Source organism: Scyliorhinus torazame, chromosome 12 (assembly GCF_047496885.1).
Source record: "Scyliorhinus torazame isolate Kashiwa2021f chromosome 12, sScyTor2.1, whole genome shotgun sequence".
Lineage (NCBI taxonomy): Eukaryota > Metazoa > Chordata > Chondrichthyes > Carcharhiniformes > Scyliorhinidae > Scyliorhinus > Scyliorhinus torazame.
Genome location: NC_092718.1, coordinates 23,901,849 through 23,916,348, shown reverse-complemented (window position 1 = coordinate 23,916,348; position 14,500 = coordinate 23,901,849). Strand labels below are relative to the sequence as shown.

The following is a 14,500-nucleotide window of genomic DNA, read 5'->3' as shown; positions in this document are numbered from 1 at the left end:
ATTGGCCATGCTAAATTGCCCCTTAATTGGAAAAATAAATTGGGTACTCTAAATTTTTTTTTTTTTTAAATACACTCCAACTCTGCTTTAAGTCTCGCTCTTTTATACACCCCGGCTCTGCATTCAGTCTCACTCTTTTATACATCCTGGCTCTGCCCTCAGTCTCGCGCTCTTTTATACATCTCGGCTCTGCTTTAAGTCTCACTCTTTTATACATCCCGGTTCTACTCTCAGTCTCGCGCTCTGTTATATACCCCGGTTCTGCTTTAAGTCTCGCTCTTATGTGCCCTGACCCTGCTTTCAGTCTCACTCATTTATACCCCCCCGGCTCCACTCTCAGTCTCCCCCTTTCTCGTGCCAAATTACCTCCCTGCTCAACTCAGTCCCGCTCTTTCCTGTGCTCTTTGGTCCAGTTAACCAATGTTGAAATGTTTGCTCCATTAAAAGAGAAACAAAATTGTAATTCCAAAGCTTAATTTGTAACCTCAGGACGTCCTGCTGTGCTTTACAGTCAATTAAGTGTTTTTAAAGTGTCGCCAGTATTGTAATTCAGGAATTGATATCGCTAATTTTCTTCCACAGACCGCAATGTGGTGGTAAACCCATTATCTGTTTCAGTGATATTTGAGGGATAAATGTTAGCTACGGTGATGTGGATAACTCCACTTCGCCAAAATAGTGCCATGGGATCTTTTGCACCAGCTTGAGAGAGTGAATTTACTATCTTGACTGAAAGATGTAATCTCCAACAATGCAGCGCTTTCTCACTGCTGCACAGGACCCTCCATCTAGAATTTTTTGTTCTGGTCTCCAGAGTTGAGCTTGACCCCCCCAACCTTTGACTCCGGCAGGTGTGCTACATTTTAACCACAGCTAGCATTATTTGCCCCCAGCAATGTCATTTTGCTCATGAGAGAAGTAATTCAGAGACTGCCAAGTTCAGGCCAATGGAAATGTATCCCCCAAAAATTGATCCTTTCAGGGAGAGAAGAAAACTGGCAATATTGAATACTACAGTGTCTGTCTGTGGTGTATAAAATAAATTGCATGAGTTATTCTGTCAGACCTCTTTGGTTTCGCCACCACTCCAATAACCTTGTCCCTCTATTTTTCACCCCCTTTAGAGGTTACTAAAGTGAGAAGGAATCTGTTTAATCGTGAAATCTTGTCTCCGAGAAAAAAGTCGAAGATGCCAAAAAGCTACTCTGAATCAGTTGTCGAGGGAGTGAAACACCTGCACGGTGAAGAAAAAAACAATAAAGGTTTTTACATTATGAAAATGAATACATGCAGTTGTGTTGTTGAAGTGACCACATTTAAATACTCTGGCCTGAATATTGCTGCTGCACACAAAGATTCCCCTGTCCCCATACTGTTACGCATTTCTTCCGGGATCTCCGATTCCAGATATGAAATAAATGAGCAGTGCAGCATAACGTTGGGGAAACTCATTTGGAGCAGAGTAGAGTTTGGGGAAAGAGGGCCAGCCCCTTTTTTATGACACCAACTGTTATTCTGTCTGGTAGGGTTAAAGGTGCAGGGCTGGATTCTCCGCAGCCCTGCGCTGAAATCGCGGCCGGCGCGGGGGCTGAGAATCCACTTTCATGCTGTAATCGGGCGGCAATTCTCTGGGACCCGAAAATCCGCGTGAGTGCGGCGCGCGGCTGGGGGCCCATTGACAGAGGCAAACCTCCACTCCTGACCTGCTGAGTTCCCGACGGCGTGGAACTAACCACCTATTGCCGGTCGGGATGCTGGTGTCATGGCTGCGGACGTGGTCTGCGGCCGCCCTGGTCGGGGGCGGGGGATCGGACACCGGTGGGCGTGTGTGTCTCATTTTTCCGTCTGGAGCCAGACTGGAGGCTGCCACCGTGCGCATGCGCGGACTACAAACCGGAATTGCGGGGGCCCGTATCCGAAGCTAAAGCTGCGAGATTTACTCTAAGTCCCTGCTAGCCCCCTGCAGGGCAATGAATTAGCTCAACTTGTTTCTTGGAATTTCTGGAGTTAAACCCCACCGTTTTTATGCCGGCAAGGGGAAATCGGCCCATTTTGGGAGAATCCAGCCCACAGTCTGAGTACGGGTTAGTGATTGAGGTGAGTGGTTGGAGGGCTAATTTTGGGAATGGTTCAGCTGTGGAGTTAATCAGGTGTTAGGCCAGGTTCTAACATTTCCTGGATTACTATCCCAAGTCTCAGACTCTGAGCTAGAGTTAGAAGCTTTCGCGGACCCAGGGAGCAGGGTATTACCCATTAGAAGTTTAAACTAGCTGGGCAATTTCCACATTGGTCCGCATATCAGGACTTCCACAGGGTCCCAATATGCATCTTCCTTCGTGCATCCTTTCTCCAATAGTCGGAAGGATTTGGGCATTGTCTGCTTACTCATTTTGCCATTGCCTGTGGCTATGATTGCTGCTGACTCCTAAACTTCATCCCACTTTTCAAAAGGTGCACTTTTGTAGAAAGGCGTGATAGTGGTCTTTAACCAGGTGACGATCTAGATGTTAACCCCCCCTGTATAACACTAGAAATTTTGGGCTGCTCATTTCAGGTTTTTTCCCCCCTATTCTTTTGGTGCTGATTCTTATTTGGGTACGATTGCAGAGTTTTGTTTAAACTTCTGATACCCTGCTCCCTGCCATACAACTAATGCAGTGAACGGTAGGCTGTTTGACAATATGTTTGGTATCTGTGTACTCTTGTTCCAGCACCAGTCACTACATAGCTACCAACCAGGCTTCCGCATTTCCCCATCCTCAAAGCTGAGGGTGCTCTGGGTGAGGTGCACAATCTTAGCACAGACAGGAGATCAAGCTATTTACATTATTTTATTTGCAGACTTCTATAACCGACATAAGATTAAACCTATTTTATTTGGAGCTTGTTGAGTGTTAAGAATTGAGGAAAATTAAGATTTAAAAAATGAAATTTGGATTAAATAATATATAGGGATAAAAGAGGTTTGATAAGTACAGCTAGCTGTCTGAAGGGGTGTTTGATAAGTAAATTAGCATGTCAGTGAGAAAAGCAAGTGTTTATCTGTGACTAAGTGAAAACAATAGGGTGTAGAAAAAGTGGGAGAGATAAGGGAATTGACATTTGTATGCTAAAAGTCAGGTCCACATAGTGGGCAGAGTGGGTAAAATCAAAGGGAAAGAAATGATATATCCGTAGCACAATAACTGGAGAAAAGGACGGAGTAGAGGCAGATGCCATGGTAGTCACACCCAACTGTAGAAAGCAGTCTCCCCTAAAACAAGTTATTGTTAAAAGATAGCTGGTTAAAATCCAAAACTCGAACCTTAGCTGAAACTGAAGGCAGTTTTCCCAAATGTGGTCAAATAATCTGTGTGTGGTAACTATTTGCTGGATTTAGCTCATAGTTATATAATAGTGGAAGTTGTTTGGGGTGGAAAGGAGCATCTCAACGTTCAGGAAACGTTGGCAACAGAGGGCTAACTTCATGTGATGCTGTGTGTGGATAGCTATAGTGTAGTTAAATGTATTATAGTCTTTTTGTCATGTGTTTTTCTTTTAAGCTAATAAATATTCTTTATTAATTGATCACAAAATGACTAGGCTGTTCCTCCCTGATTTGCATATCGTTTCTCAAAGTATATCAAATAAAAATGTACACAACTGGTAATCAGTCTTCCAAGTTACTCTTCTGGGTTTTGGGATACCCTCGCATTTAGCATTAGTGATATTCTTAACATGAGTCATTTTGGTTAGTTTTACAAAGGGTCTCAAATCTAAATTAGTAAAGTGATGTAAATTGAATATATTTGCCTTTTTAGGTCATCGGAGGTTACTGACCAGGAAGGTGACTGAAACACCACTTCACAAACAGGTGTCACACCGGCTCCTGGACAAACAGATTAGAGGGAGGTATGTGACCATACACAGAATGAAATGTAATTCTCCTTCTATTCCCTGTTAGAATGCATTAGTGGCATCTTTAGTAATTAAAAAACATTTTAAGGAATAGGTTTCGCTTTAGATACAACAGCAACCCCTTGTCTGAAAATTAAACTTCCATGTTTGTTTTCCGGCAGGTACTCCGAGACTGACTCTGATATTAGTATTGTAAAAGAATCTCCAGAAAGAACTTTCTTTGCTGGTAGGTCATTATGTGATGGATTAAGTATTTCAGGTACTGTTACTGCACTTCAGATTCACTAAATTGTATTTCACAAACTGACGATGTTAAATCATTAAATTAAAGTGAAAAATGCGACAAAACAGTTTGGGCAAGGGAAATTATTTTTACAAAGCAAGTTATGATCTGGAATGCACTGCCTAAAGGAGTGGTGGAAGCGGTGGGCCAAATGTCCTGTGCTGTATACATGATATTATGAAATATAAATCAAGGACAAATGATTTGCTACTGAATTTAAAAAGCTGGCTACCTTGGGGGGGATCTAGATTGAAATGCGTTCTCAAGTGGGTGATCCAGTTCAGAGAAATCATATTATTGGCCATGTGAACCCAGAATATTAATTTCAAAGTCGGATTAGCCAAGTGATCAAGAAAGCAAAATTAGCAAAGAAATATGGGGTGGCACGGTGTTGCAGCGGTTAGCACTGCTGCGTCACAGTGCCAAGGACCCAGGGTTGATCCCAGCCCCCGGTCCCTGCTGGGTGGGGTTTGCATATTCTCCCCATGTCTGCGTGGGTCTCACCCCCACAACTCAAAGATGTGCAGGGTAGGCAGATTGGCCACGCTAAATTGTGCCTTAATTGGAAAAAAAGAATTGGGTACTCTAAATTTATTTTTAAAAAAACAAAGCAAAGAAATATAAAAACAGTGTGAATGCATTACTTTGCTTGGTGGATTAGTCCAGACAGTGCGGGAGTTCACAATTCAGCTTTGTTTAGCAGCAGAAATCCTGCATGATTGAAGTGTCTGACCATATAGTTTGAATGTCCGAGTGAAAATTAAAAGCCATTTTTCTTGTGTGAAATTATTCCAAAAGCATTAAATAGGAAATGACTTGGTTCAACATTGCACGAGTTCTCTCTTCCTTATCTAGTTATTTTTATTTTGTGTGCAGACTCAAATCTGAGGAGGAGCCCGCACATCAGGAAAGTATCTCTTTCCAGGAGTCATTCTAGTTCCTTTTACTCTGGTTCGCGTTCAATGTCTCGGAGTTTGGAGCGAGTCCAGTCATTGTCACATATACAGGCAGGGAAAGCAAAAAAAGCAGGTAAACAAAATTGCAAATTACTTCTAAGGCGCAATCACTTCTACATATATTCGTGTGGCATTTGAAAAGTGGGTGAGTTTTTTTTGCTCATCCTCTGGTCAAAAATTCAGAAAGCCTTGTGTTTGCTGAAGTTTATTTTAAGAGGCCATAATTAAAAGTCTCCCTCAAGTTTAAATTTTGGAACATTCTTTTAAAAAAAAAAGTAATTGTCAAACAGTAAGTTATGTATTTTGCCATTTGCTCCACCTTTCCTTTGATACAGTTGTGCATACTTGCCAGCCATTCTTCTGACTGTTCACGCTGGTGGTTATTTAATAATGAAATGAAAATGAAAATGAAATGAAAATCGCTTATTGTCACGAGTAGGCTTCAGTGAAAAGCCCCTAGTCGCCACATTCCGGCGTCTGGGATCTAATTGGGATCTGAACCTGTTTCTGACCTGACATCAATGTGAACATGACGTGCAGGAGCCACTGGATCAAGGCATAGTTCGGGGATCCCGAGGATAATTGTAACCTACTAATCAAAATATCTGTCCAGCTAACTCCGGATGTACTGAGAATGGACATAACGCGATTGAACCCAAAGTTTTCTTATCCTTGGCAAAAAAAAATGCCTTTACCTGCCAGACCCCAGAGATCACTCTATGCTTGACGATTTTCAACAGAAAGCATTGCCATCTGTTTTATTAAAAACGTGCACTGGGACATGGCCAAGAAGCTCGGTACACCGATATCGTTGATAATATTCTTAACTGACTCCGAAGTAAGTGGATTTTCAGGCCCAATCTATGTTGGCAGACTAGTGCAATTTTGAAAACGTTCCACTTTATAATTCGTGTTCTCCTTCAATTTGTGAAAGGGAGGGCCCATCTATTGGTTAAGGTGGATGACCGAAATAGCAAATAAATATCCACCAGTGTGATGGCCGGAATTAGCCTCTGAACCAGGACCACCAGATTACAAGGTGGTAAATAGTCTCTCAACTGTATGAAGATGGCTTTGACAGAGTCATCAGACTTGAAACGTTAGCTCTTTTCTCTCCCAACAGATGCTGCCAGACTTGCTGAGATTTTCCAGCATTTTCTCTTTCGTATATGAAGATGGCACAACTTACTATAAAATAAACATTACCAAGGGCAGCATGGTGGCCCAGTGGTTAGCACCGCTGCCTCACAGTATTGAGGTCCCAGGTTCGATCCTGGCTCTGGGTCACTCTCCGTGTGGAGTTTGCACATTATCCCCGTGTTTGCGTGGGTTTCCCCCCCACAACCCAAAGATGTGCAGGGTAGGTGGATTGGCCACGCTAAATTGCCCCTTAATTGGAAAAAAGAATTGGGTACACTAAATTTATTAAAAATAAACATTACTTGTGCTTCAAAGTAGATCAATTGATGTATTGAGACAAGGCACTAGATGACCATAAATCTTTAGTATTGTCAATTCGGTGTTCAAGCTTTGTGCTAAAAGTGAATATTTTTGCTGCACTTGATTAACTTAGTCCCTTCCCTTTAGACCATCCGATCATCCGGTCTCCAAATCGACTTCTTTTTGGTGCTGTACTTGGGCTCGTCAATCCTAAAGAGAAGCAGTCATCAAAGGGTTACTGCTCGGACTTTGAGAGCTTATCTGTAGTTCAGGTATGATGAACTTAACAATTTTAATTGAGGTGAAGAAAATAAAATCAGTTGTGCTATTGAAATAAAAAATAATGAATGAAATGGGCTTCTCCTCACCCTCTTTCTCACTCACTTTTTTGTCTTGCAGTACCGATGAATCTAATGTTAAATATTTGATTCAGAAGATCATTATTTCCTATTTGTGAATGGGAACATTTTGAAACTTAATATGTGATGTAAAAATGCTTTGAATGGAAGATGTCTCATTCTTCTGTATTGCAGAAGATGTTATTTAAAAGTAACTGTTGAAAATTGTAACAAGTGTTTCATTCCACTAGGGTGCCCAAATCTGCTTACAGTGCAAAGACTGACTATCTGGAGAATAAGCTTCTGGGTTGCAGCTTAGTTTACAGATTTCTGGCGATAGGGATGTTGACCAATATGCTTATTCGGCTAGTTGGATGTCATTTTTAGTCTTGTCAACATTTTATGAAAGTTTAGGACTAATGAACTGTTGGAATTTTAGAATTGCAGTTTGATAACTCTGTCTCTTTAATACCGTCAGAATCCACACCCTACTCCCGACAAATCTCTGAACTCTCCGAACAAGAACAGAGCCACTCAGAAATCTCCACGAACACCCCACTATTTGACACCGAGGAAGAAAGCAAGGAGCTCCAAGAGCCCAACAACAAGAAATAGCATCAATAATTACCTAAGTAAGGAGCCTTCACCATGGAAAATGGAAACCAATCCACAATTTCAGTCACCTAGGCGAAGTGAACGGTTGAACAAAGAAATGCCTCACAACAGTACTTCATCTCTGAAAATGGAAGTTCAATCCCCATTTAAATCCCCTTCCGTGGTAAATGGGCATCTGATGCTGACATCGCCTTACAAGGACCATGTGTCAGTCAAACCACCTTCTAGACGGAGTGAGCGCCTAGCATCTCCTTGCAGAAACAGCTCAACAGTAACCATTCCTGCTATGTCTTCAAAGACTGTAGAATCTGCCGCCCAAATAAAATCACCAAGGAAAAGTTTATCAGTGCTGAATAGTCCAGTAAGAGTAACCAAAAAACTATCGCCATCCTATTTAATCAATAGTTTGTCAAAAGATAAATCATCAACATCTTATGCACCACAAAACATAACATTGAGGAGATCCAAATCTGACGAGTCAGTCATCACTCGCACTCCCAAAATTTGCACACTCAAATCTTTGAAGAAGACTGCTGATACTTCATGCTCATCAGATCAAGGGGAATCAAGTGCAAACACTCCTTGTACACCAAGGAGTATCTGGAAAGTCAGTTTTCAAACGCCCCTGCAAACTTCAGTGATGACAAGATCTATGTATAATGTGCCTGCACCAGATAGACTTAGTGCAATGCAGTATAAAAGCCCAGCAAGAACAAGAGGTGAGCTTCATGTTACACTGTCAAAATCTGAGATGCAGACATCATCAGAACATAATGCAACACCATCTAAAAACCCAGTAAGGGCGCGATCAATGTTTAATGTAATACCCTTAAAATCAGGGTTGAAGACGCCATCAAAATATACAACATTGCCACCCAAAAGCCCAGTAAACACACGCTCTATGTTTAGTGTAACGCCCTTAAAATCCGGGTTAAAGACTCCATCAGAATATACATCACCACCCAAAAGCCCAGTAAGGACACGATCAATGTTTAGTGTAACACCACCAAAGTTAGAGGTGACAGATGCATCGGAATATACAGCAACGTCGCCGAGAACTTGGTTTGATGTTGCAATCTCAAAGGTTGATCCGAAGATGCTGCCTGAATATAATTCAACACCACTTAAAAGCCCAGTAATGACTCTGTCATCATCTCCATCTAGTTCAACATTTCCACATCTTAAAACTCCGCTCAGAACAATGTCTCCCTCTAAACATGAAGTGAGTATAGTGTCTAAATCTAGACCAATGCTGCAAACAGTACTCGGATCCATGTCTAGGAGTGAAACAGATGTAGTATTGATGCAAGTGCCAGGAAATCGTGCCACCTCAATGACGAGATTAGAGCAAATTTTAAAAACACCAGAGAAAAATAAGAGCACAGTTTGCAATCTACAGAGGAAGTCTCCAAAGAACCACAAGGCATTCAGTACATCTAACCTTGAGGGCAAACGTACCTTGCAAGAATCCAATTTGTGGGTGAGTATACCACAAATAAACTTTGAGATCCTTGAAACTCGTTCAAGCTCTGTGACAAACCACACCGTGTTGGATAGTTGGTCAGCAGCAACCAGTGATAACCTGGGGAATCTTGGAGAAGGCTGTTTTAATGCTGTTGTTGGATTAAATGCTTCAGATTCATTGTCTCACTCTTCTCAGAGCACAGTCTCGGAACTTGTTTCCAATGTCGGCTTGATAACTGAGAGACTGGATTCATCTTCGGCTAGTACAGCAGATTCTGGTGCAACTAACTCTCAAGCAGAAGAGAGCAGTGACATATCTCAGGTCAGACTCCTACAAAGTGAAAGCTCTGGTTTGAAAATGAAATTTGCAGTGCTGAGAAAGGAGTCTGATTCAAGTGTTTCGAACTCTGTCGTTACCGCTCAATTCCCCTTGCTTCCAAAAAAATCCACGTCTTATGAATTCCGATGGACGCCAGACAGGAGGCAGAGGCTAGCAGCAGCACAGCAACAGATACCTGAATTTCCCAGGAAAGTCTCAACTCCAAAGGGTCGGAATTGGCCACCGATGCCAACCTATGAGGTTGAGCTGGAAATGCAAGACTCTGGACTTCCCAAACTCCGATTCAAACGGACCAATTCTAGCACTGTGATTAGCCCACAGCTGGAGCACTCTGCCACCAACATCTGTGATAGTCCTGTGTGCGTAAAGAAGAGTGGCTGTGAAAGCCCGTTAGGCGAGAGAAATCCACAGTGTTGTGAAAAGCATTCACGAAAAACAGAAGGAGGCCATATATCCCCATCATTTTGTCTCCGTTCTTCCCACAACACTCCAGCAAAGGCTACGCCCAGAAAAGGTGGGGTCCAGACTTACATCTGCCAATCATATACTCCAACCCAGTGCTCCTCTAGCACTTCCTCTCCATCACAAGCAGATTTGGGATTGGTCCCCTGGACTCCTTCTCCCACACACAAGATCAGACCCTCCCAAACACCAGATGCTATCAAGAACTGGCCACGGAGGAAGAAAGCAGCCACAACTCCACTTGGTGGGAAGTGGCAAAAGGGCCACCCTACAACATTGCAAAAGGAGGATAACTTTTACACAGAGCACTACAACAACAAAGATGTGCCTTTGGAGGAGATTGGTATCGAAGGAGTGAGCAGGTTACAAGATCATTCCCCTACTATTGAATGGGATCGAAGATTTCCAGCTAGTCCAGAAGAAAAGTTGGGCCATCGGCCCAGAAAACGTGGGCGTAGTTTTATCTCTCCCACATCTGAAGGGAGAAAAGAAGCTAAAAAGCTCAGGAAATCAAATCTCGGTGCTCCTTTTTCAGATACGACGTTTGCAGTGGAAGAGATGCAAAAGGAGCACTCCCCACCCAGTTCTTTCTCTCCTTGCAAGACCTTTACGTGGCAGCATTCAGTGGAAGAAGAGATGGGTTTTGATAGCCCAGGTGATTGTCGTCCTCCTCCTAAAATTATAATTTGGTAAATGTAGCTCAGCTCGGCTATTAGAATATGAGCTTTTGGGTGGGGAGATGCGTGGTAATGTGGCTCAAGATACTTAAATATGAAACAAGCAGGGAGGTTTTGATGGAATTGTATGAAACGCTTGATGGGCCACAGCTAGAGTACTGTGTCTGGTTCTGGCCACAACACTAGGAAGGATATGACTGCACTAGAGGGTGTGCAGTGGAGATTCTACAGGATGTTGCCTGGGCTGGAGTGTTTCAGCTTACGGAGAGAGGCTGGTTAGGCTGGGGTTGTTTTCCTTCGAGCAGAGGCAGGGGGGGAGGGGGGGGGGGGGGGGGGGGGAGACCTGATTGAGGTGTGCAGAATTATGGGGAAGATGGGAAGAAACTTTCCCTCTTAGTAAAGGGGTCAATAACCAGGGAGCATAGATTTAAGATTAGGGGTAGGAGATTTGAGGCAAACCTTTTGTACTTGAGAGGGTGGTTTGAATCTGGAACTCACTGTCTGAAAGGGCGGTGCAGGTGGGAACTCTCACAACTTTTACCAAGCATTTAGATGAGCACTTGAAATGCCATAGCATATAAGATTACAGACCAAGTGCTGGAAAATGGGATTAGAACAGATAGATGCTTGATGGCTGGCAAGACACGATAGGCCTAAGGGTCTCTTTATGCTGTAAAACTCTGACTCTATAACTTAATTATGATGGCTTGAGTTTGCTTGTGAGTTGGAGTGTTATATTTAGCAGAGGATTTGTCTACTTTGGAGGAGTTGCAACCTCAAATGCAACTTACTTTAACTGAAAATCACTAATGGCATTATATTCCCGTACCAGCCTCCCCGAACAGGCGCAGGAATGTAGCGACTAGGGGCTTTTCACAGTAACTTCATTTGAAGCCTACTCGTGACAATAAGCAATTTTCATTTAATTTCATTTCTAGTCTCATCCTAAAAGTTCTGTATGACTGCATTTAATTGGTTATAATGTAGTTGCATGATAGCTTAGTTTGCAGTTAAAATATTGCTAAAGCTGAGTGTAGTTAAACTGGAACCCAATTTGGAAGACCACTACAGCAATCCAAAGAGAAAACAATTGCTGATTTGGGTGTTGGTTAATATTAACTTGTTAAATATACATTAATCTTCTACAGTTTGTTGTAAAGTTTGGAGGTGAGGTGTGGCTGGAAAGGAGTGGATTCTAAACTTTAAAACAAAATGTAATTCATGGGATGTGGGCATTGCTGACTCGGCCAACATCTAGTGCCCATCCCTAGTTACTTTTGAGACGGTGATGGTGAGCTGCTTTCTTGAACCTCTGCAGTCCCGAACATACCAGTGCGCCACACAGTGTCCTTAGGAGGGAATTTCAGGATTTTAACCCAGCGACAGGGAAGGAACGGCGATATATTTCCAAGTCATGATGGTGAGTGACTTGAAGGGGAACCTCCAGGCGGCGGTGTTCCCAGGTCTCTGCAGCTCTTGTCCTTTTGTATGGTATTTGTCGTGGGTTTGGAAGGTGCTGCCTGAAGTACCTTGGTGAGTTCCTGCAGTGCATCTTGTAGTTGGAGCACAGGGTTGTCACTGTTTGTTGGTGGAGGGATTGGATGTTTGTGGAAATGGTGGCAATCTGTGTCAAGGGGCAACACAGGTGGAGAAGGTAGTCAAGAAGGCATACGGCATGCTTGCCTTCATTGGCCGGGGCATTGAGTATAAAAATTGGCAAGTCATGTTGCACCTGTATAGAACCTTAGTTAGGCCACACTTGGAGTATAGTGTTCAATTCTGGTCGCCACAGAAGATTTTAGTTTAGACGGGCAGCATGGTCGGCACAGGCTTGGAGGGCCGAAGGGCCTGTTCCTGTGCTGTACTTTTCTTTGTTCTTTGTTTCTGTATGGTGTCAACCTGTTTGAGTGTTGGTGGAGCTGCACTCATCCAGGCAGCTGGGGAATATTCCACCACATTCCTGACTTGTGCCTTGTAGATGGTGGACAGGCTTTGGGGAGCTGGGAAGTGCGTTGCTCGCTGCAGGATTCCTAGCTCTTGACCGGCTCTGGTAGCCACAGTATTTAAATGGCTAGTCCAATTCAGTTTCTGGTCAGTGGTACCCCCCCCAGGATGTTAATACTGCTATAACCATTTAGCATCTCCCCATACGTGGATCCTTATGAATCTGCCTATTCTGATGTCCTTGCAAGCAAACATGTTTGAAGGGGAACTGGATTCCAAGGAAATAGATCATTTAGAGGTTGGTCAAGATGTGAAAAAGAGAGAATTGCAGGTACAAATATGCAATAAGGTACTATCAGTTGTAGCTAACCTCCAGTCCCAAGCAACAGGGAACGAGCAAATGCAAGTGGAAAAATGGAGGGAAGAGACAAATGCCCCAAATGCCAGAAGGATTAGAATTACACTAAAGAAATAAAACAGTTTAGAATTGTAATAAACTGAAATTACAACTCTTATTTAAATTTAAAACCAATTTATTGCAAGAAAATAAATAAAAATTATTTGTGTTTCAGTGCTTTTAATTTTCTTCACTTACATTTTATTTTTAAACTGTCCACCATCTGCAAGGCACCAGTCAGAGATGTGAAGACTCTCCACTTGTCTGGTTGAGTGCAGCTCCCACAATACTCAAGAAGTTCAACACCATCCAGGTGCTTGATTGACACCCAATCCATACACATTTCACTCCCTTCACCACCAACAAAACGTGGCAGCAGTGTGTACCGTCTACAAGGTGCAATGCAGGAACTTACCAAGGCTCCTAGAGCAGCACCTTCCAAACTCACAACCGCTAGCATCTAGAAAGACAAAGTCAGCAGACACATGGGAATGCCACCACCTGGAAGTTCCCGTCCAAGTCATTCAATATCCTGAAAATACATATAATTATATATATGTATATTTTTTCCCCCGAGGGCAATTAAAGTGGCCAATTCACCTACCCTGCACTTTGTGGGGATGAGACCCATGCAGACACGGAAATGTGCAAATGGACAAGGGTGCAAATGTGCAAATCGAACCTAGGTCCTCGGCGCCGTGAGGCAGCAGTGCTAACCTCTGGGCCACCGTGCTGCCCTTCCTGAAAATATCTATTTGTATATATGTATTGGAAATATATCACCATTCCTTCACTGTCACTGGGTCAAAATTGTGGAACTCCCTCCCTAACGGTACTATGGGTGTACCTACACACGGGGACTTCAGTGGTTCAAGAATACAGCTCACCATCACCATCTCGAGGACAATTAGGGACAGGTAATAAATGCTGGCCTAGCCAGTGATGGCCACATCCCGTCAATGATTTTTTTTTTAATGGGTTGTGCACGGAGAAGAATCAAAGCCCCAGAGGAAAGTACAGTACAGGAAATTCAGCTGTCTGTGAGAGTCTTGGTAACTGCTGAGTCAGAGTTCCACCCAGGAATGTTAGCAGTAATCACCCCCTGTAGGTCTCATAATTGATTAAATCGATGGATCATTTACAGTATGGCAGCTGTCTTTTGTTTTTGGGATGTGAGCATTGCTGGCAAGGCCAGTATTTATTGGCCATCCCTAATTGCCCATGAGAAGGTATGATGTGGTGTCACTCAAACTGCTGCATTCCATGTGCTGCAGATACACCCACAGTGCTGTTAGGGAGAGAGTTCCAGGATTGTGAACCAGCAACAGTGAAGGAACGGCGATATAGTTCCAACTCGGGATGGTGTATGACCTGGAAGGGAAATTACAGCTTGGTGTTTCCATGCATCTGCTGCCTTTGTTCTTCTAGGTGGTAGAGACCATGGATTTGGAAAGTGCTGTCTAAGGAGCCTTGGCCAGTGGCTGCAGTGCATCTTGTGGATGGTCCCATTATTATGTCAAAGCAAGTGAATGGAGTCAGTGCCCTATGAATAATTGGCAGAAACATACATCTGTAGTCCAGTGACCAGTCCAAAAGTCACAATCAATCCTTTTTGCTATTTGGAGGTTGGGGTTAGAATAGTTTGCATAGAGGTGTACCAAAGAAACTTGACAAAAATTACCCAAAC

The 14,500-nt window shown here is 43.1% G+C and overlaps 1 protein-coding gene across 4 annotated transcripts in view; it reads left to right on the top strand.

Moving 5' to 3' along the window:
* The window catches only part of ticrr (TopBP1-interacting, checkpoint, and replication regulator), a 41,267-nt gene that overhangs the window by 24,085 nt on the left and 2,682 nt on the right, over nt 1–14,500 (top strand). For 3 of the 4 annotated variants that reach the window (XM_072470546.1, XM_072470547.1, XM_072470545.1), the window contains exons 15-20: nt 1,125–1,262; nt 3,801–3,891; nt 4,059–4,123; nt 5,057–5,209; nt 6,724–6,848; nt 7,393–10,450. In XM_072470546.1, the coding sequence (XP_072326647.1) occupies nt 1,125–1,262; nt 3,801–3,891; nt 4,059–4,123; nt 5,057–5,209; nt 6,724–6,848; nt 7,393–10,450 (3,630 nt within the window). The remainder of the gene's footprint in view (nt 1–1,124; nt 1,263–3,800; nt 3,892–4,058; nt 4,124–5,056; nt 5,210–6,723; nt 6,849–7,392; nt 10,451–14,500) is intronic. The other variant, XM_072470548.1, reaches the window with a different exon arrangement.